Source organism: Orcinus orca, chromosome 5, assembly GCF_937001465.1.
Source record: "Orcinus orca chromosome 5, mOrcOrc1.1, whole genome shotgun sequence".
NCBI lineage: Eukaryota > Metazoa > Chordata > Mammalia > Artiodactyla > Delphinidae > Orcinus > Orcinus orca.
The window spans coordinates 137949027-137972291 of NC_064563.1; the positions used below are offsets into that span (position 1 = coordinate 137949027).

Below are 23265 nucleotides of genomic sequence, written 5' to 3' on the forward strand. Positions count from 1 at the left end.
TAGGCTTCTTATTATTTCCTTCCATCTCTTTATTTTGGGTTTGATTTGCTTTTTTCTAGCCTCGTAAAGAGGAAGCTTAAATTATTGAGTTTGGATCTTTCTTCATTTCTGATAATGTATAACATTTTAAGCTATATAATTCCTTCAAAGCATTGTCATAGCCATATGAATATGTTGTATTTTTAAATCCACTCAATTCAAAACCTTTTTTAAAATTTCCTTTGTCATTTCTTTGATGGATTATTTAGAATTATGCTGTTTAGTTTCCAAATGCTCGGATTTTTTTTCCATTTGTCTTATTGATTTCTGATTTATTTATGATATGATCTGTGAACATACTCTGTATGATTTTAACCCTTTTAAGTTTATTGAGACTTATGTTATGGCCCAGCATTTGATCTGTCTTGGTGAATATTCCATGTGCACTTGTAAAGAATGTGTACTCTGTTGAAGTTGGGTAGGGTGTCCTGTAAATGTCAGTCGATCAAGTTGTTTCATGATGTCGTTCATGTCTTCTGTGTCCTTACTGATTATCACTGAAGTCCTAATCAATTTGAGATATTAAGATATGACGTATAATGTAAACAGTATCAGAAGTTCACTGCTAGAAATTGTTTGAAAATACTTTAAAATGCATGCACCTTTTAAAAGTGTATTCTTTTCTGTGGTAACTGTTTTTCTGTGTCTTTCATTAACTATTTATGAGAAGTTTCATAAAATATTCCGTTGAAAATTTAGGAGTGAAGGCCATGTGTTTATTATCTCACTGAATGCTCTGTGTCCAAACATATTTTTATTATTTAAGATTGATGCTTAGTATATTGTTATTGATAATAAAATACCAATCAAGTTTCCTGAAAAAGTAGTGAAGTTAAAAATAATACATGGTTTGAAGAAAGGCAGGTACATAGTAGGCCGTGAGAAATCTGTTTCCTTTCTTTACAGTAATTAGCAAATTCTTGCTCTGCAAATGAGTCAGGTAGCCCTTCATATTGGTTTGACCTATTTTTGAAACTCAGGTAGTCCATTTAAAAGTAACGTTTAAATAAATGAAACAATCTGAGTGATCTGAGCCAGGCTTCATCTTGATCCTTCATTGTTTGTCCTGGTTCAGGAAAGAATCTTTGGGATTGGGTAAGAGGCCTTGCCTTAATTTAGCAAGGAGAACAAGAGGAGAAGCTTAGTTGGCTATGCTTTTTTGGGAAAATGATCGACTTTTGTATTGTTTTGTTCAAATTTTGGGGGATGGGGGGTATATGTGTTTGTGTGGATTATTCATATGAGAAGATGCTACCAAATCCTCTCCATTGAACTGTATCTACTGTTCAGACATATAGTACACAAAGATTTATTACACACAAGCTAGTCTATATCTAAAGGTGGTTGTTCCAGAAAGGGACTGGTTCTTAGCCTCTAGTGAAAATTTTTAATTGACATTTTAATTTTTTCAAACCAAAAGTTAATATACAGAGATTTTTTTCTCAAATCAGAGTAAAAATAAAAGTCAAATATTCCTTAATAAAGCCTGGAAAATCTGTCCTTTTTCTAAAATGTGTAGAAACTATATTGAATAATTTCAGCTGAACTTAGGCAAATACAATTGCTTGTCAAGTCACCCATGAAAACTCCAAATAGGCTTGTACAATGTGGTTTAGCTTTTATCTATGTCAGTTAAAAAATAGTTGGTTCAAGATTTTTGTGTAGCTGTTTAAAATTGTGCCTCTATCCTGAGTGTTGGACAAACATATATGGCAGCTAAGATTCTAATTGTTAAAAGTCCTTTTTTGATTTCTGTTTCCAACTTCAGGTGTATGGTAATCCAGTTCAACCCTATTAAGGCTCAAAGTTCAGGACAGAACAGTTCCTGTTTAAACTACTGAGTCAGTTTGCAAACAGCAGGGTCACTGCATTTGCATTTGATCCCAGTGCAATTGAGAGATCATTGCTTTCCATTTTCTCTGCTGAGTTGTGAAACCACCCTGACAGTTTCACTGTAGAGGATTCAGGTTGAGATTAGGAGAGTCTTTGAGGGATGAGGAAACATGGTGGTTTTCTCCATCATTCATTGCTGTGTTCTCTTTCTCTCCTAGGAGTCTCAGCAAATGCTTGGAAGACTTATTCCAGAAAAACAGATACTCAATGACCAATTAAAACAAGTTCAGCAGAACAGTTTGCACAGTAGGTGTTTTATAAAAGTTGACTTTTTCCCTTTTTACTGGCAATAATTTTCTTAATTGAAATGAGAACGTTAAAAACCATTTTTCCTCACTGCCAGTTTGTTTTTCTTATCTTGCGATGTTTTTCTAAAACAGGAGATTCACTTCTTACACTCAAAAGAGCCTTAGAAGCAAAAGAACTAGCTCGGCAGCAGCTACGAGACCAACTGGATGAAGTGGAGAAAGAAACTAGATCAAAACTACAGGAGATTGATATTTTCAATAATCAGCTGAAGGTAACTATTCTGTGTGTGCCTACATGTATGTCTTACTTTTTAATTTCTCTAACTGGCCAGATGATTAGCTGATATTTGATCCCAGGCAGAAAAATTTATTAGGCTGGTTTGTCAGCCTTCATGAAAGCCTTCACATTTATGGATAAACATTAAACAATCTAAGTTGAATTATTCTCCTTTAAAATATAAAAATGAATTTGGCATCTCTAAATTAGGGCTGAGTGAATGGCCCCAACATGACATCTGTCTTTTACCTGAATTACATTTTTACACATCTTCATCCTTTTGTATGTAGAGAACTACATCAAGTTGAATTTCCAAAAGCTAGGCTCCAAAAGCTTCATCTTTCTTATGTTCTTTGAAGACTACTGAAAAGGAACTGTTGTCTCTTTTAAAACTAAGAATTTTTCTTCCACTTCTTACCTTCAAGATTGTACTTGAATATAAGTCTTTATTTTGTCACCTCACATTTTAAAATATTATTGTTTAATGGAGTAATTGCTTTTGTCTTTGTGGCAGAAGTGGTGTATGGTTTTGTCATATTTACACAGTAAAACTCAGGAAAATGCCAAAGCTCTTAGGGAATGTAAAAGTAGTTAGATCACAGCCTTTTTCTGATTTGGTGCTTTTGATTTAACTTTAGAACTTTATCATCTTAAGGATGATTATTATCTTGTAATAAAATATCTTGGAGTGCAAACAGCTCATTTCCTATCAATAACAATCATATACTGTAGATTTAAGTAGATATTGGCATTTTTAATCAGTTATGTTCTTATAAAAAGTTGGATTTTACACTTGTTTTTCTCAAATATTTTCTTTTTCCAACCTAAAATCCTTTATACTTGATTCTGACCAATTTAGCTTTTGACACTAGGAAAAAGTTAAAATCCTATTCTTCATTAGTAGAAATAGAAAAACAAATTAGAAAGCATATTTGAGATTTTTAGTTGACTTTTGAATTGTGATTCTAGGCCAAATTGTCTAGACATTTGAGTTTGAAGTATTTGTACTGTTTTTTCAGAGTAATAAGTAATAAGCTTTTCTCAATTATACAATTCCAGGAAAGTGATCTTAGGGGAAATATTATTTGAGTAAACTTAGTGTTTGGGGGTTTTTTTTGCTTTCATGCTTACACAGAATATGTATTTGTGTACATGTGTGTATGTACTATATATTTTTTTTCTATATTCGTACACATATGATTGTGTCACATGTAAGTATTGGAAGTACAGCTATCAGTTCTCCTTCTCTAGAATAAGTACAGTAGAAACATGTTAACTCTCTTATGACTTGTCACTATTTCAAGCAAAAGGAATATGGCACTAGTGCAAGCTTGTAGTCCTTTTTATTTTTTATTTTTATTTTTTGTGATACGCGGGCCTCTCACTGTTGTGGCCTCTCCCGTTGTGGAGCACAGGCTCTGGACGCGCAGGCTCAGCGGCCGTGGCTTATGGGCCCAGCCGCTCCGTGGCATGTGGGATCTTCCCGGCCCAGGGCACGAACCCGTGTCCCCTGCATTGGCAGGCAGACTCTCAACCACTGCGCCACCAGGGAAGCCCTTGTAGTCCTTTTTAATAGTCTCTTGGATTATAAACTGTTAAGTATTCAGGTATCTTCTGAACCCAGGCAGTACTCTAGATTTCTGCCTTAATCTTAAGATTCCTTCCTATAGAAGTTCGACCCAAAACAAGGTTCACACATTTTAGAAAATAATACTCTGATGAATTCCCTGGCGGTCCAGTGCTTAAGACTCGGCGCTCTCACTGCCAGGGGCCCAGGTTCGATCCCTGGTTGGGAAACTAAGATCCCACAAGCTGCAGTGTGGCAAGAAAGAAAGAGAGAGAGAGAGAGAGAGAGAAAGAGAGAGAAAGGGAGGGAGGAAGGAAGGAAGGGGGAAGGGGTATTCTGTGAATTATTTTTTTCTTTTTTTGGTTGCACTGGGTCTTAGTTCTGGCAGGTGGACTCCTTAGTTGTGGCTCCAGGGCTCCTTAGTTGCAACATGCAAACTCTTAGTTGTGGCATGCATGTAGGATCTTGTTCCCTGACCAGGGATCGAACCCAGGTCCCCTGCATTGGGAAGCACAGAGTCTTATCCACTGCACCACCCGGGAAGTGTCCCTGGTGGGTGATTTTTGATAACGCCTCGATGACTTACACATTATTTTGGCTGTACTTCGGCTATTGGATTACTGTTGTCATTGCTATAGAGAACACCCTTAAAATGTGGTGTTTGTCACTGTTACTGTGTTTAGTTGACTAATGCTGCCTTCAGTATCAGAGAGTTGCTTATACAAAGGCTAATTTTTTAGCCCTTTATTCCACTAGCCCCTTTTCCAAATATACTTATTTTTAAAATAAGAACATTCCTTTCTGTTGTAATTTTTATTTTAGTTTTCCATTATTACTTTAAATTTAAGTCAATGTGGAGAGTAAAAAACAAAATCACAAGCCAGTATGTAGCTATATTGTTTTGTTATTTAAAACTCGTTTGGAGGACTTAGTGACTATATTATGTTACCTGACGGTTATTATTTCTATTATTCCTCTCAAACCTGGTGAGACCAAAGCAGAAACAGTTACATTGAAGAATCAAAAGATTTATAATTTGATTGAGACAACTCAGAGGCAGATTTAAGTATCCATTGAGTATCTCCTGCCAATTTTTCTTTGTTGTAGTCACCTTGGAGAATATGAAGCTTTTTTTTTTTCTGACTTTAGAGCATATATTCACTAGCAGCTGTAGTTTCTTGTGATGGACCAAGAGAGCCACATTCTGACCCTTTGGGATTTCTTCCATGTCTCCCGTGATACAGCAGTGCCTTTACAGCATCTTCACTAATGATGCAAAAATTACTTCTACCTTGCTGACAGTGAAACAGTTCAACTGCCCAGTCATTCCACACATCGAATTTGATGGTGTGAATTTGCTCCATCCTAAACCTTCCTCTCCTAAAAGGAAACCAGCCTGGAGAGTAGAAAAAAGAAATTCGGACTTAGTATTGTTTTATATTCGTATAGAGTGTTCATCTAGAGAAAGAAAGTTTAATTCACTCATTATCAACTAATATGGTGACACTGAGAAATACCTTATGGAGTGCAAAGATTTAAAATTAGTTGATTGGAACATTAAACCTATATTCAATGGCTGGCTCCGTAAATGAGGGTTCCGTTTAGCAAAATCCAACTCTCATAGTTCCTTTGATACAAAACCGCTTACAATAAGCCATTCACTTCTTTTGATGCACACTCAAGGTCATGTCCAGTTCCTTAGGGATAAGGTCATGGGAACAATAGCACCCTGCTTTAGCCCAGATTCTTAAGCATAAGACTGGGATTGGGAAGTATAATTATATTTAGTTTCTTGAATGAGAAAGAGTTTAGGTATGCTTTTTCCTTTTTTTTTTTTTTTTTTTTTTTTTGCGGTACGCGGACCTCTCACTGTTGTGGCTTCTCCGGACGCGCAGGCTCAATGGCCACAGGCTCCGGACGCGCAGGCTCAGCGGCCATGGCTCACGGGCCCAGCCGCTCCGTGGCATGTGGGATCTTCCCGGACCAGGGCACGAACCTGTGTCCCCTGCTTCGGCAGGCGGACTCTCAACCACTGCGCCACCAGGGAAGCCCTTATTCTTTTTTAATATGCAGTCTGGATTAGTTCTGTCTACCAGGTGTCTAGTTGAGATTCATTCTTTTGAGAATCTCTCCTTTTTTCTTCAAACAAGAACTGCACTTACGCCTCCTAATTCAATATCTGATAACCAATGATGGAAATAACTCAAGGCATTAATTAAAGAGGAAAACAATTACTTTTGCAGTTAGATTAACAGGTATTTGTTTCATATTGGTAGCAACCCACTGAAAATATAAAGCATACTTCAGTTCTGGGGACGTGTTATTCAGGGCTGTGGAACATAAGGTCTCTAGAATCTTGGACCTTTACATTTCTATCTGATATCATGGAAATTGAGGACTCTTTTTCTCCTTTTAGAAAAGGCTATTTTTCCATGCATTTTGGTAGATATCTTCCTTATAGATACAATATTTATGTTTTCCAAAATTGATCCCAAGACATAAGTGTCTTTCTAATTTATCACCCAAAGCGAAGAATTACTTAAAAAAGGAAACAGAGGGAATAAACTTGGCTTTTGTAGATCTAGCAAAAAGGGGGGAAATGATAGCACTCTGATATTGAAGCTTTTGTGCTCAAATTCCCAATTGATAGATTTTGTATTTTTACTGCCTTTTGTGTGAACAGTAAATTTTTGATGATCTAATGAAAAATTTAACCAATGATTTAACCAGGAATAGTTGATTTTGTTAGTAATTATTGCCAGGATGAATTAACCCTTCTTGAAGTAGCTTTAATTCAGTGGACCAAATTTGTTTATCAAATTTTCTGCTTTTAAAATGTGTTATATATGCAGCAAATATTTCTCATGCTAAGGAATAAAAAGTCTTCTCATGTTCATGGCCTAGAAACATCAATTTAAAATTATTGATTATTGGGACTTCCCTGGTGGTACAGTGGTTAAGAGTCCGCCTGCCAATGCAGGGGACGTGGGTTTGAGCCCTGGTCCGGGAAGATCCCACATACCACAGAGCAACTAAGCCCATGTGCCACAACTACTGAACCTGTACTCTAGAGCCCACGAGCCACAGCTGTTGAGTCTGTGTGCCACAACTACTGAAGCCTGCGCACCTAGAGCCCATGCTCCGCAACAAGAGAAGCCTGCGCACCGCATCAAAGAGAAGCCCCCGCTCGCCGCAACTAGAGAAAGCCCGCATGCAGCAACGAAGACCCAACGCAGCCAAAAATAAAAATAAATAAATTTATTAAAAAAATAACATTATCACTTATCTATGACTTTTCTCTTTTTACCTTGTTTTACAGGAAAATTAAAGCTCTCGACATTTTTTGGAGAATCTGTCTACCTTTTAGGCACATAGAATCATTCTGATAGTTATTTTTCTTATATACAGTGCTTAGCTATAGGTGTAAAATTGTGGCTCTAACAAGTGTCAAATACCATTACCAGTAGGGACTTTTTAGACAGCAGCGTTTGACTGCTTGCCTTTGGCAATGTTAGTAGTTACTGTAACAGTTTTCCTTGGCCCTGATAGCTTAATGTTCCATACTTTAAAGACCACTGTGATAACAGAGCAGCAACATAAAGTACAGCTTATAGTTTTCAGGGCTCCATTGTCAGCCAAATAAAGAGAATCCAGGCAAAGAGGCTAGATATTGTGTTTCATGTTGGTAAGTTGAGTCCTTGTTGGTTCCCATCTAGTCACTGTGTGCTGGCCAAGTCCTAACGTGAATGGCGTTTACATTGGAGCATTTCTTTCTTCCAGTCAGTGGCAATGCAGGAGGCAGTGTTGTAGTGCCTGGCAGTTCTCCTGGGCAGTGTCATCCACTTAGACTTCTTTCTAAAGGTCTCCATGCCCTACTCAGGCAATGCACATCTTTCTCAAACTAAGAATGGTGAACCATCTCCAGCTCTGTGCTTCAGTTTTCCCTGTGCAGATGAGTCCTCAGTGTCTAAGACAGCATTTACCATGAAGCGCTAATCCTTTTTTATAAAAGTTAATAATGATTAGTTATTATACATCATTGGAGTATGAGTGAATCTTTCCTCTTGACAAATTGTGTGTGTGTGTGTGTGTGTGAGATGAAAGCTCTGAACTACAAGCTGGATAAGGTACTGTATACTGTAGTCTTTATAACAAGCATATTTTAGATCATTGAATTTGCTATGTGGCTGCAAAAATTTGAAAGACAACACTTAGTCATTATTTAGGTTGATATGCAAATTTTCATCATCAGATAGTATAGTCAGTATACTATTCCAAAAGGGGATAGTATTTTATTTCTTAGAAAAATGTATTTAGGACTAATTCAGAATTAAGAATTATATTCCTTAATATATTTGGGAAATCTGGGCTTTGCAAATTGAACACAAGAGGCTGTTAGAAATATAAACTCTGCTTGTAATGATACCTGTCCTAAAAATTGCTCCTAGGAACAGAATTGTTGTTGAAATGAGAATGCCAGTTACAGTAAATGAGGTTCTTGGCTTAACTAAGGCTTTTATGCTCTTGGTTTCTGACACTTGCTTTCATGGCAGCCTCATTCATTTTGAAGGCAGTGAAAGGCAAAATGTTTAGCAACCAGGGGAGAAAAGAAAAGATCTGGAGAAGGAACTGCAGAACAGAATGAGAAGTCAGGAAAAAAATGCATGCGAAGGGAAACAAGGAAGGAAAGAAAAAGATCCAGAAAGAGGAGATGCAGAGACAGCAAGAGAAATCAGTGTGAATTCAAATTACAGTGTTGCTTTCTTATGTTAGTAGATTAATGTTTGGCTGTTTCATGGTTTGTTCAAGATTAAATTTTATTTTTACCTCTATGATCCTTTCGAAAAGACCTCTTTTGCACAGAAGTAATAAAATGCTCTAACTCTCATTCAATGTACCTGTGATTGTGGAAACTTTACACAGATTCCTTCAATGTAGAAAAATAATTAGAACACTCCCAAGACTCAAAATAGTTAACAGACATTGTACATCAGATTCTGTTCCATACCAGTAGGCTTGTTGGTTGGTTGAGTTTTTAGTAATAGTGTGGGTTTTTCTTTTGAGGGTTTTCAAAAATACTGAACAAAAGGTGATTTGGGAAAGGGACAAAAGCAGAACTCAGTCTTTGAAAAAGATGTTTTCTTTTTTTTTAATTCTCTTCTTTAGCCAACTCAACCCCCTTGACAATTTTATCCTTTAGAATGACATGTATTTAAAACAATGGGATATTGCTTTATAAATAAAGTTGAGACATTTTGGGGTAAACAGATTTTTCAGGACAAAATGGAGTCCGTTTTCTCTTTCTGGGATATATGGGTGTCTAGCAAAGGCTCTTGGGAGATATCAGAAAAGATTCTTAGTTAGCTATTTCTTTTGCAGAAACCACAGGGTTTTCTAGTTCTTCTCCCATTTTTTGTTCGCCTATCGCCTCACCCTTCACAGACACATGCACCTACACGCTACCCAATTCATCCCTCTTTGGCTCTTCTATAGCACTTATGATACATTCACTGCCGCCTTGTGCCGTGGGGAGTTGGACTTACTATCTGGTTGAATTACTGACTACAGATTTAGAAGTAATATTTAAGGATGTTTTTAAATGTTAGTATACCACTTTTTGGAATTTAAATAACCAATCAATATTTTTTATACTCCTCTGATTTTTCTTGCATCAAGAATGAATACATTTTCTAATTTTGCAGTAATGGAATATCAGTTTACCTTGATATGGGTAAAATTTCTCTTTTGAAATGGTCGTTTTTCAGATTTTTCCACACAGATAGGAGTTCCCCTCTCTTCGTTGGGTTTGTTGATTGGCTTTCTTTAATAACTTTCCATTTGTTTCACAACCACTTAATTGGGATAAGTTACTATATTTAAAGACTCAAAAGTCCTTTTAAAAATTCTGATATTGTGTGCTACACAATATCCCTGGGTGAGAAGTAAAGTGATGTTTATTTATACAAAAGCCCGCCTATCTGTAAAATCTGTAACTTCCCCTCTCCCCCTAACATTTGTATAGAAACGGGACAGTTTACAAGGCATTTCCTTCCATATGGATTCACTTGTTTGCTCTTCATAGTGCCTTCCCTTTCCTGTAGGTAGGACAGGTACTACCTCCCAAGTCTTGCAGATGAGTAAACAGAGGCTTAGAGAAGGACCTGCCAATTGCACTCTTCCTTTATCAGGCTGACTCCCAGGGACAAGAGGGTCTGGAGGCTTTGAGATTTCTGCCATTTATTGAAGTTTTTTGTGGAAGCCAGGAAAGATTCAAGCTGAGTGTCCTGGGTGGAGTGTGGGGGAAAAAAATAAATAAAAGCACTTCTGCTTCTAACTTTCTGTAGGTATTAGGTCTAGACAAAACAAACACCTGCAATTTCTGTTGCTGGTAACTAAATTAATTTCCTAAGAGTTCCATTTAATATTAACAGTACCAAGACTGTTGTAAATAGGAGATGTGTCCTCCACAGTTTTATTTTGATTTATAGTGTTGAGTTCATGAATTTCTAGTAATTAATCAAGGTATGTTTGGTTTTGTGTTTCTTTTCCAAGAGATAGCCTGAGGCAAAAACCAGAAGCAGTGTAATCCTTCAGAAAAGTTAGATGACCAAATTAGCAATAAATATATTCTCATTAACTGCTAGTCTTTTTTAGCCACCCCACCCCCCCGCCCATTGCTCGCTCATTTTTTTTCTCTCTTCACAAACCTTTATGCAATGTCATGTTTATGAAAAGGAAAGCCGTACATATTGTTCAGGTGGATACTTCTTTTTTTTGACTTTTATTTTATTATTTCTTTATACAGCAGGTGCTTATTAGTTATCTATTTTATACATATTAGTGTATATATGTCAATCCCACTCTCCCAATTCATCCCACCACCACCCCCTTTACTTTCCCCCCTTGGTGTCCATATGTTTGTTCTGTACATCTGTGTCTCTATTTCTGCCTTGCACACCAGTTCATCTATACTATTTTTCTAGATTGCACATATATGTGTTAATATACGATATTTGTTTTTCTGTTTCTGACTTACTTCACTCTGTGTGACAGTCTCTAGGTCCATCCACATCTCTACAAATGACCCAATTTCGTTCCTTTTTATGGCTGAGTAATATTCCATTGTATATATGTACCACATCTTCTTTATCCATTCGTCTGTTGATGGGCATTTAGGTTGCTTCCATGACCTGGCTATTGTAAATAGTGCTGCAATGAACATTGGGGTGCATGTGTCTTTTTGAATTATGGTTTTGTTGGGGTATATGCCCAGTAGCGGAATTGCTGGGTCATATGGTAATTCTATCTTTAGTTTTTAAGGAACCTCCATACTGTTCTCCATAGTGGCTGTATCAATTTACATTCCCACCTATTGTGCAAAGTGCAAGAGGGTTCCCTTTTCTCCACACCCTCTCCAGCATTTGTTTGTAGATTTTCTGATGATGCCCATTCTAACTGGTGTGAGGTGATACCTCATTGTAGTTTTGATTTGCATTTCTCTAATAATTAGTGATGTTGAGCAGCTTTTCATGTGCCTCTTGGCTATCTGTATGTCTTCTTTGGAGAAATGTCTATTTAGGTCTTCTGCCCATTTTTTGATTGGGGTGTTTGTTTTTTTAATATTGAGCTGCATGAACTCTTTATATATTTTGTAGATTAATCCTTAGTCCATTGATTTGTTTGCAAATATTTTCTCCCATGCTGAGGGTTGTCTTTTTGTTTTGTTTATAGTTTCCTTTACTGTGCAAAAGCATTTAAGTTTCATTAGGTCCTATTTCTTTATTTTTGTTTTAATTTCCATTACTGTAGGAGGTGGGTCTAAAAGATCTTGCTGTGATTTATGTCAAAGAGTGTTCTTCCTATCTTTTCCTCTAAGAGTTTTATAGTGTCCAGCCATATACTTAGGTTTTTAATCCATTTTGAGTTTATTTTTGTGTATGGTGTTAGGGAGTGTTCTGATTTCATTCTTTTATAAGTAGCTGTCCAGTTTTCTCAGCACCACTTACTGAAGAGGCTGTCTTTTCTCCATTGTATATCCTTGCCTCCTTTGTCATAGATTAGTTGACCATAGGTGCATGGGTTTATCTCTGGGCTTTCTATCCTGTTCCATTAATCTATATTTCTGATTTTGTGCCAGTACCATATTGTCTTGATTACTGTAGCTTTGTAGTATAGTCTGAAGTCAGAGAATCTGATTCCTCCAGCTCTGTTTTTTTCCCCTCAAGATTGCTTTGGCTATTCGGGGTCTCTTGTATCTCCATACAGATTTTAAGATTTTTTGGTTCTAGTTCTGTAAAAAATGCTACTGGTAACTTGATAGGGATTGCACATTGAATCTGCAGATTGCTTTGAGGTAGTCATTCTCACAGTGTTGATTCTTCCCATGCAAGAATATGGTATATCTCTCCATCTGTTTGTGTCATCTTTGATTTCTTTCATCAGTGTCTTATAGTTTTCTGAGTACAGGTCTTTTACCTCCTTAGGTAGGTTTATTCCTAGGTATTTTATTCTTTTTGGTGCAATTGTGAATGGGATTGTTTCCTTAATTTCTCTTTCTGATCTTTCATTGTTAATGTATAGGAATGTAAGGAATTTCTGTGCATTAATTTTGTATCCTACAACTTTACCAGATTCATTGATTAGCTCTAGTAGTTTTCTGGTTGCATCTTTAGGATTCTCTATGTATAATATCATGTCATCTGCAAACAGTGACAGTTTTACTTCTTCTTTTCCAATTTGTATTCCTTTTATTTCTTTTTCTTCTCTGATTGCCGGGGCTAGGACTTCCAAAACTATGTTGAATGATAGTGGCGAAAGTGGACATCCTTGTCTTGTTCCTGATCTTAGAAGAAATGCTTTCAGTTTTTCACCATTGAGAATGATGTTTGCTGTGGGTTTCTCTTATGTGGCCTTTATGACGTTGAGGTAGGTTCCCTCTGTGCCCACTTTCTAGAGAGTTTTTATAATAAATGGGTGTTGATTTTCTCAGAAGCTTTTCTGCATCTATTGAGATGATCATATGGTTTTGTTTTTTTGTTTGTTTTTTTGGTTTTATTTTTGCGGTAAGTGGGCCTCTCACTGTTGTGGCCTCTCCCGTTGCGGAGCACAGGCTCCGGACGCGCAGGCTCAGTGGCCATGGCTCACGGGCCCAGCCGCTCCACAGCATGTGGGATCTTCCCAGACCGGGGCACAAACCCATGTCCCCTGCATCGGCAGGCGGACTCTCAACCACTGCGCCACCCGGGAAGCCCGATCATATGGTTTTTATTCTTCAATTTGTTAATATGGTGTATCACATTGATTGATCTGTGTATGTTGAAGAATCCTTGCATCCCTGGGATAAATCCCACTTGATCATAGTGTATGTTCCTTTTAATGTGTTGTTGGATTCTGACTGCTAGTATATTGTTGAGGATTTTTGCATCTATATTCATCAGTGATATTGGTCTGTAATTTTCATTTCTTTTCTTCTAGTATCTTTGTCTGGTTTTGGTATCAGGGTGATGGTGGCCCAGTAGAGTTTGGGAGTGTTCCATCCTCTGCAATTTTTTGGAGGAGTTTGAGAAGGATGGGTGTTAGCTGTTCTCTAAATGTTTGATAGAATTCACTGTGAAGCCATCTGGTCCTGGACTTCTGTTTGTTGGAAGATTTTTAATGACAGTTTCATTACTTGTGATTGGTCTGTTCATATTGTCTATTTCTTCCTGGTTCAGTCTTGGAAGGTTATACCTTTCTAAGAATTTGTCCATTTCTTCCAGGTTGTCCATTTTATTGGCATAGAGTTGCTTGTAGTAGTCTCTTATGATGCTTTGTATTTCTGTGGTATCCATTGTAACTTCTCCTTTTTAATTTCTAATTTTGTTGTTTTGAGTCCTCTCCCTCCTTTTCTTGGTGAGTCTGGCTAAAGGTTTATCAATTTTATCTTCTCAAAGAACATCTTTTAGTTTTATTGATCTTTGCTATTGTTTTCTTTCTTTCTATTTCATTTATTTCTGCTCTGATCTTTATGATTTCTTTCCTTCTGCTAACTTTGGTTTTGTTTGTTCTTCTTTCTCTATTTCCTTTAGGTGTAAGGTTAGATTGTTTATTTGAGGTTTTTCTTGTTTCTTGAGGTAGGATTGTATTGCTATAAACTTCCCTCTTAGAACTCTTTTTGCTGCATCCCATAGGTTTTGGATCATCATGGTTTCATTGTCATTTGTCTCTAGGTATTTTTTGATTTCCTCTTTGATTTCTTCAGTGATCTCGTGGTTATCTAGTAACGTATTGTGTTTTTTTTAACATCTTTATTGGAGTATAATTACTTTACAATGGTGTGTTAGTTTCTGCTTTATAACAAAGTGAATCAGTTATACATATACATATGTTCCCATATCTCTTCCCTCTTGCATCTCCCTCCCTCCCACCCTCCCTATGCCACCCCTCTAGGTGGTCACAAACCACCGAGCTGATCTCCCTCTGCTATGTGGCTGCTTCCCACTAGCTATATATTTTACATTTGGTAGTGTATATATGTCCATGCCATTCTCTCACTTTGTCACAGCTTACCCTTCCCCCTCCCCATATCCTCAAGTCCATTCTCTAGTAGGTCTGCATCTTTATTCCCATCTTAACCCTAGGTTCTTCATGATCTGTTTTTTTCCTTAGATTCCATATATATGTGTTAGCCTACAGTATTTAGTTGTCTCTTTCTGACTTACTTCACTCTGTATGACACACTCTAGGTCCATCCACCTCACTACAAATAACTCAATTTTTTTCTTTTTATGGCTGAGAAATATTCCATTGTATATATGTGCCACAATTTCTTTATCCATTCATCTGTTGATGGACACTTAGGTTGCTTCCATTTCCTGGCTATTGTAAATAGAGCTGCAATGAACATTGTGGTACATGACTCTTTTTGAATTATGGTTTTCTCAGGGTATATGCCCAGTAGTGGGATTGCTGAATCATATGGTAGTTCTATCTGTAGTATTTTAAGGAACCTTCATACTGTTCTCCATAGTGGCTGTATCCATTTACATTCCCACCAACAGTGCAAGAGTGTTCCCTTTTCTGCACACCCTCTCCAGCATTTATTGTTTGTACATTTTTTGATGATGGACATTCTGACTGGTGTGAGATGATATCTCATTGTAGTTTTGATTTGCATGTCTCTAATGATTAATGATGTTGAGCATTCTTTCATGTGTTTGTTGGCAATCTGTATATCTTCTGTGGAGAAATGTCTGTTTAGGTCTTCTGCCCATTTTTGGATTGGGTTGTTTGTTTTTTTGTTATTGAGCTGCATGAGCTGCTTGTAAATTTTGGAGGTTAATCCTTTGTCAGTTGCTTCATTTGCAAATATTTTCTCCCATTCTGAGGGTTGTCTTTTGGTCTTGTTTATGGTTTCCTTTGCTGTGCAAAAGCTTTTAAATTTCATTAGGTCCCATTTGTTTATTTTTGGTTTTATTTCCATTTCTCTAGGAGGTGGGTCAAAAAGGATCTTGCTGTGATTTATGTCATAGAGTGTTCTGCGTATGTTTTCCTGTAAGAGTTTGATACTGGCTGGCCTTACATTTAGGTCTTTAATCCATTTTGAGTTTATTTTTGTGTATGGTGTCAGGGAGTATTCCAATTTCATACTTTTACATGTAGCTGTCCTGTTTTCCCAGCACCACTTATTGAAGAGGCTGTCTTTTCTCTACTGTATATTTTTGCCTCCTTTATCAAAGATAAGGTGACCATATGTGCGTGGGTTTATCTCTGGGCTTTCTGTTCTGTTCCATTGATCTATATTTCTTATTTTGTGCCAGTACCATACTGTCTTGATTACTGTAGCTTTGTAGTATAATCTGAAGTCAGGGAGCCTGATGACTCCAGCTCCATTTTTTGTTCTCAAGACTGCTTTGGCTATTCGGGGTCTTTTGTGTTTCCACACAAATAGTGAAATTTTTTGTTCTAGTTCTGTGAAAAATGCCAGTGGTAGTTTGATAGGGATTGCATTGAATCTGTAGATTGCTTCGGGTAGTAGAGTCATTTTCACAATGTTGATTCTTCTAATCCAAGAACATGGTATATCTGTCCATCTATTTGTATCATCTTTAATTTCTTTCATCAGTGTCTTATAATTTTTCTGCATACAGGTCTTTTGTCTCCTTAGGTAGGTTTATTCCTAGGTACTTTATTCTTTTTGTTGCAGTGGTAAATGGGACTGTTTTCTTAATTTCACTTTCAGATTTTTCATCATTAGTGTGTAGGAATGCCAGAGATTTCTGTGCATTAATTTTGTATCCTGCTACTTTACCAAATTCATTGATTAGCTCTAGTAGTTTTCTGGTAGCATCTTTAGGATTCTCTATGTATAGTATCATGTCATCTGCAAACAGTGACAGCTTTACTCCTTCTTCTCCTATTTGGATTCCTTTTCTTTCTTTTTCTTCTCTGACTGCTGTGGCTAAAACTTGCAAAACTATGTTGAATAATAGTCGTGAGACTGAGCAACCTTTTCTTCTTCCTGATCATAGTGGAAATGGTTTCAGTTTTTCACCATTGAGAATGATGTTGCCTGTGGGTTTGTCATATATGACCTTTATTATGTTGAGGAAAGTTCCCTCTATGCCTACTTTCTACAGGGTTTTTATCATAAATGGGTGTAGAATTTTGTCAAAAGCTTTCTCTGCATCTATTGTGATGATCCTATGGTTTCTCTCCTTCAATTTGTTAATGTGGTGTATCACGTTGATTGATTTGCATATATTGAAGAATCCTTGCATTCCTGGAATAAACTCCATTTGATCATGGTATATGATCCTTTAACATGCTGTTGGATTCTGTTTGCTAGTATTTTGTTGAGGATTTTTGCATCTATGTTCATCAGTGTTATTGGCCCGTAGTTTTCTTTTTTTGTGACATCTTTGTCTGGTTTTGGTATCAGGGTGATGGTGGCCTCATAGAATGAGTTTGGGAGTATTCCTCCCTCTGCTATATTTTGGAAGAGTTTGAGAAGGAAAGGTGTTAGCTCTTCTCTAAATGTTTGATAGAATTCGCCTGTGAAGCCATCTGATCCTGAGCTTTTGTTTCTTGGAAGATTTTTAATCACAGTTTCAATTTCAGACCTTGTTATTGCTCTGTTCATATTTTCTATTTCTTCCTGATTCAGTCTTGGCAGGTTGTGCATTTCTAAGAATTTGTCCATTTCTTCCAGGTTGTCCATTTTATTGGCATAGAGTTGCTTGCAGTAATCTCTCATGATCCTTTGTATTTCTGCAGTGTCAGGTGTTACTTCTCCGTTTTCATTTCTAATTCTGTTGATTTGAGTCTTCTGCCTTTTTTTCTTCATGAGTCTGGCTAATGGTTTATCAATTTTGTTTATTTTCTCAAACAACCAGCTTTTAGTTTTATTGATCTTTGCTATCATTTTCTTCATATCTTTTTCACTTATTTCTGATCTGATCTTTATGGTTTCTTTCCTTCTGCTAACTTTGGGGTTTTTCTGTTCTTCCTCTCTAATTTCTTTAGGTGCAAGGTTAGGTTGTTTATTTGAGATGTTTCCTGTTTCTTAATGTAGGATTGTATTGCTATAAACTTCCCTCTTAGAACTGCTTTTGCTGCATCCCATAGGTTTTGGGTCATTTTTTCTCCATTGTCATTTGTTTCTAGGTATTTTTGATTTCCTCTTTGATTTCTTCAGTGATCTCTTTGTTATTAAGTAGTGTATTGTTTAGCCTCCACGTGTTTGTATTTTTTACAGATCTTTTCCTGTAATTGATATCTAGTCTCATAGTGTTGTGGTCAAAAAACATACTTGATACGATTTCAATTTTCTTAAATTTACCAAGGCTTGATTTGTGACCCAAGATGTGGTCTATCCTGGAGAATGTTCCATGAGCCCTTGAGAAATACGTGTATTCTGTTGTTTTTGGATGGAATGTCCTATAAATATCAATTAAGTCCATCTAGTTTAATGTATCATTTAAAGCTTGTGTTTCCTTATTTATTTTCATTTTGGATGATCTGTCCATTGGTGAAAGTAGGGTGTTAAAGTCCCCTACTATGATTGTGTTACTGCCAATTTTCCCTTTTATGGTTGTTAGTATTTGGCTTACGTATTGAGGTGCTCCTATGTTGGGTGCATACATATTTACAATTGTTATATCTTCTTCTTGGATTGATCCCTTGATCATTATGTAGTGTCCTTCTTTGTCTCTTGTAACAGTCTTTATTTTAAAGTCTATTTTGTCTGATATGGGAATTGCTACTCCAGCTTTCTTTTGGTTTCCATTTGCATGGAATATCTTTTTCCATCCCCTCACTTTCAGACTGTATGTGTTCCTAGGTCTGAAGTGGGTTTCTTGTACAGAGCATATATACGGATCTTGTTTTTGTTTCCATTCAGCCAATCTGTGTCTTTTGGTGGGAGCATTTAATCCATTTACATTTAAGGTAATTATCGATATGTATGTTCCTATTCCCATTTTCTTAATTGTTTTGGGTTTGTTATTGTAGGTCTTTTCCTTGTCTTGTGTTTCTTGCCTCAAGAAGTTTCTTTAGCATTTGCTGTAAAGCTGGTTTGTTGGTGCTGAACTCTCTCAGCTTTTGCTTGTCTGTAAGGGTTTTAATTTCTCCATCAAATCTGAGTGAGATCCTTGCAGGGTAGAGTAATCTTGGTTGTAGGTTTTTCTCCTTGTTCACTTTAAATATGTCCTGCCGCTCCCTCTGGCTTGCAGAGTTTCTGCTGAAAGATCAGCTGTTAACCTTATGGGGATTCCCTTGTTATGTTATTTGTTGGTTTTCCTTTGCTGCTTTTAATGCGTTTTCTTTGTATTTAATTTTTGATAGTTTGATTAATATGTGTCTTGGCGTGTTTCTCCTTGGATTTATTCTGTATGGGACTCTCTGTGCTTTCTGGACTTGATTAACTATTTCCTTTCCCATATTAGGGAAGTTTTCAACTGTAATCTCTTCAAATATTTTCTCAGTCCCTTTCTTTTTCTATTCTTCTTCTGGGACCCCTATAATTCGAATATTGGTGCCTTTAATGTTGTCCCAGAGGTCTCTGATAGTGTCCTCAGTTCTTTTCATTCATTTTTCTTTATTCTGCTCTGCAGTAGTTATTTCCACTTTTATCTTCCAAGTCACTTACCGTTCTTCTGCCTCAGTTATTCTGCTATTGATCCCTTCTAGAGTTTTGTTTTTTTGTTTGTTTGTTTTTTTGTGGTACGCGGGCCTCTCACTCTTGTGGCCTCTCCCATTGCGGAGCACAGGCTCTGGACGCGCAGGCTCAGCGGCCATGGCTTACGGGCCCAGCCGCTCCGCGGCATGTGGGATCTTTCCGGACCGGGGCACAAACCCGTGTCCCCTGCATCCGCAGGCGGACTCTCAACCACCATGCCACCAGGGAAGCCCCCTTCCAGAGTATTTTTAATTTCATTTATTGTGTTGTTCATCATTGCGTGTTTCCTCTTTAGTTCTTCTAGGTCCTTGGTAAATGTTTCTTGCATTTTCTCTATTCTGTTTCCAAGATTTTGGATCATCTTTACTATCATTATTCTGAATATTTTTTCAGGTAGACTGCCTATTTCCTCTTCATTTGTTGGGTCTGGTGGGTTTTTATCTTGCTCCTTCATCTGCTGTGTGTTTTTCTGTCTTCTCATTTTGCTAATCTTACTGTGTTTGGAGTCTCCTTTTCGCAGGCTTCAGGTTTGTAGTTCCCATTGTCTTTGGTGTCTGTCCCCAGTGGCTAAGGTTGGTTCAGTGGGTTGTGTAGGCTTCCTGGTGGAGGGGACTAGTGCCTGTGTTCTGGTGGATGAGGCTGGATCTTGTCTTTCTGGTGGGCAGGTCCATGTCTGGTGGTGTGTTTTGGAGTGTCTGTGGCCCTATTATGATTTTAAGCAGCCTCTCTGCTAATGGATGGGGCTGTGTTCCTGTCTTGCTAGTTGTTTGGCATAGAGTGTCCAGCACTGTAGCTTCCTGGTCATTGAGTGAAGCTGGGTGTTGGTGTTGAGATGAAGATCTCTGGGAGATTTTTGCCGTTTGATATTACGTGGAGCTGGGAGGTCTCTTGTGGACCGGTGTACTGAAGTTGGCTCTCCCACATCAGAGGCACAGCACTGACTCCTGGTTGGAGCACCAAGAGCCTTTCATCCACATGGCTCAGAATAAAAGGGAGAAAGAAAGAGAGACAGAGAAAGAGAGAGAGAGAGAGAGAGAGGAAGGAAGGAAAGAAGGAAGGAAGGAAGGAAGGAAGTGAGGGGATAAAATAAAATAATGTAAGATAAAATAAAGTTATTAAAATGAAAAATAAAAAATAATTATTAAGAAAAAAAATTTTAAGTGAAAAAAAAGAAAAGAAAAAAAAATGTACGGACAGAACCCTAGGACAAATGGTGAAAGCAAAGCTATACAGAAAAAATCTCACACAGAAGCATACACATACACACTCACAAAAAGAGGAAAAGTGGAAAAAATTATATATCTTGCTCCCAAAGTCTACCTCCTCAATTTGGGATGATTCGTTGTCTCTTCAGGTATTCTACAGATGCAGGGTACATCAAGTTAATTGTGGAGATTTAATCCACTGCTCCTGAGGCTGCTGGGAGAGATTCCCCTTTCTCTTCTTTGTTCGCACAGCTCCTGGGGTTCAGCTTTGGATTTGGCCCCGCCTCTGCGTTTAGGTCGCCAGAGGGCGTCTGTTCTTCGCTCAGACAGGACGGGGTTAAAGTAGCCGCTGATTCGGGAGCTCTGGCTCACTCAGGCCGCGGTGGGAGGGAGGATACGGATGCGGGCCTAGCCTGCGGCAGCAGAGGCCGTGCGTGACGTTGCACCAGCTTGAGGCGCGCTTTCGTTCTCCTGGGGAAGTTGTCCCTGGATCACAGGACCCTGGCAGTGGCAGATTGCACAGGCTCCCGGGAGGAGAGGTGTGGATAGTGACCTGTGCTTGCACACAGGCTTCTTGGTGGTGGCAGCAGCGGCCTTAGCGTCCCAGGCCCGTCTCTGGTGTCCGTGCTGATAGCTGCGGCTCGCGCGTCTCTGGAGCTCCTTTAAGCAGCGCTCTTAAATCCCCTCTCCTCGCACACCAGGAAACAAAGAGGGATGAAAAAGTCTCTTGCCTCTTTGGCAGGTCCAGACTTTTTCCTGGACTCCCTCCCGGCTAGCCGTGGCCCACTAGCCCCCTTCAGGCTGTGTTCACGCTTCCAACCCCAGTCCTCTCCCTCTGATCCGACCTCCGAAGCCCAAGCCTCAGCTCCCAGCCCCCACCCGTCCCGGTGGGTGAGCAGACAAGCCTCTTGGACTGGTGAGTGCTGGTAGGCCCCAATCCTCTGTGCGGGAATCTCTCCGCTTTGCCCTCCGCACCCCTTTGCTGCGCTGTCCTCCGTGGCTCCGAAGCTCCCCCCTCCGCCACCCGCAGTCTCCACCTGCAAAGGGGCTTCTAGTGTGTGGAAACCTTTCCTCCTTCACGGCTCCCTCCCACTGGTGCCGGTCCCGTCCCTATTCTTTTGTCTCCGTTTTTTCTTTTTTCTTTTGCCTTACCCAGGTACGTGGGGAGTTCATTGCCTTTTGGGAGGTCTGAGGTCTTCTGCCACCGTTCAGTAGGTGTTCTATAGGAGCAGTTCCACGTGTAGATGTATTTCTGATGTATCTATGGGGAGGAAGGTGATCTCCACGTCTTACTCTTCTGCCATCTTCTCACATCTCCCAGTAACGTATTGTTAAGCCTCCATGTGTTTGTGTTTTTTACATTTTTTTCCCTGTAATTCATTTCTAATCTCATAGCGTTGTGGTCAGAAAAGATGCTTGATATGATTTCAATTTTCTTAAATTTACTGAGGCTTGATTTGTGACCCAAGATGTTATCTATCCTGGAGAAAGTTCTGTGTGCACTTGAGAAGAAAGTGTAATCTGCTGTTTTTGGATGGAATGTCCTATAAATATCAATGAAATCTATCTGGTCTATTGTGTCATTTAAAGCTTGTGTTTCCTTATTAATTTTCTGTTTGGATGATCTGTCTACTGGTGAAAGTGGGGTTTTGAAGTCCCCCACTATTATTGTGTTACTTTCTATTTCCTCTTTTATAGCTGTTAGCAGTTGCCTTATGTATTGCGGTGCCCCTAGGTTGGGTGCATATATATTTATAATTGTTATATCTTCTTCTTGGATTGATCCCTTGATCATTATGTAGTGTCCTTCCTTGTCTCTTATAACATTCTTTATTTTAAAGTCTGTTTTATCTGATATGAGTATTGCTACTCCTGCTTTCTTTTGATTTCCATTTGCATGGAATATCTTTTTACATCCCTTCCCTCTCAGTCGTATGTGTCCCTAGGTCTGAAGTGGGTCTCTTATAGACAGCATATATGTGAGTTTTATTTTTGTATCCATTCAGCGAGCCTGTGTCTTTTGGTTGGAGCATTAAACCATTAACATTTAAGGTAATTATCGATATGTATGTTCCTATTACCATTTTCTTAATTGTTTTGGGTTTGTTTTTGTAGGTCCTTTTCTTCTCTTGAGTTTCCCACTAGAGAAGTTCCTTTAGCGTTTGTTGTAGAGCTGGTTTGGTGGGCTGAATTCTCTTAGCTTTTGCTTATGTGTGAAGCTTTTGATTTCTCCTTTGAATCTGAATGAGATCCTTGCCAGGTAGAGTAATCTTTGTTGTAGGTTCTTCCCTTTCATCACTTTAAATATATTGTGCCACTCCCTTCTGGCTTGTAGAGTTTGTGCTGAGAAATCAGCTGTTAACCTTATGGGAGTTCCCTTGTATGTTTTTTGCAGTTTTTCCCTTGTTGCATTTAATAATTTTTCTTTATCTTTAAGTTTTGTCAATTTGATTACTATGTGTCTCAGCGTGTTTCTCCTTTGGTTTATCCTGCCTGGGACTGTCTGCGCTTCCTGGGCTTGAGTGGCTATTTCCTTTTCCAAGGTAGGGAAGTTTTCAACTATAATTTCTTCATATATTTTCTGGGGTCCTTTCTCTCTCTCTTCTTCTTCTGGGACCACTGTAATGTGAATGTTGGTGCGTTTAATGTTGTCACAGAGGTCTCCTAGGCTGTCTTCATTTCTTTTCATTCTTTTTTCTTTATTCTGTTCCGTGGCAGTGTATTCCACCATTCTGTCTTCCAGGTCACTTATCCGTTCTTCTGCCTCAGTTATCTGCTATTGATTCCTTCTAGTGTATTTTTCATTTCAGTTTTTGTATTGTTCATCTCTGTTTGTTTGTTCTTTAATTCTTCTAGGTCTTTGTTAAAGATTTCTTGCA

At 38.3% G+C, this 23265-nt stretch overlaps 1 protein-coding gene across 4 annotated transcripts in view; it reads left to right on the forward strand.

Moving 5' to 3' along the window:
- The window catches only part of ITSN1 (intersectin 1), a 239470-nt gene that overhangs the window by 112622 nt on the left and 103583 nt on the right, over window positions 1-23265 (forward strand). For all 4 annotated transcript variants that reach the window (XM_033418238.2, XM_033418235.2, XM_033418237.2 and 1 more), the window contains 2 exons: window positions 2091-2178; window positions 2313-2452. In XM_033418238.2, coding sequence (XP_033274129.1) covers window positions 2091-2178; window positions 2313-2452 — 228 coding nt within the window. The remainder of the gene's footprint in view (window positions 1-2090; window positions 2179-2312; window positions 2453-23265) is intronic.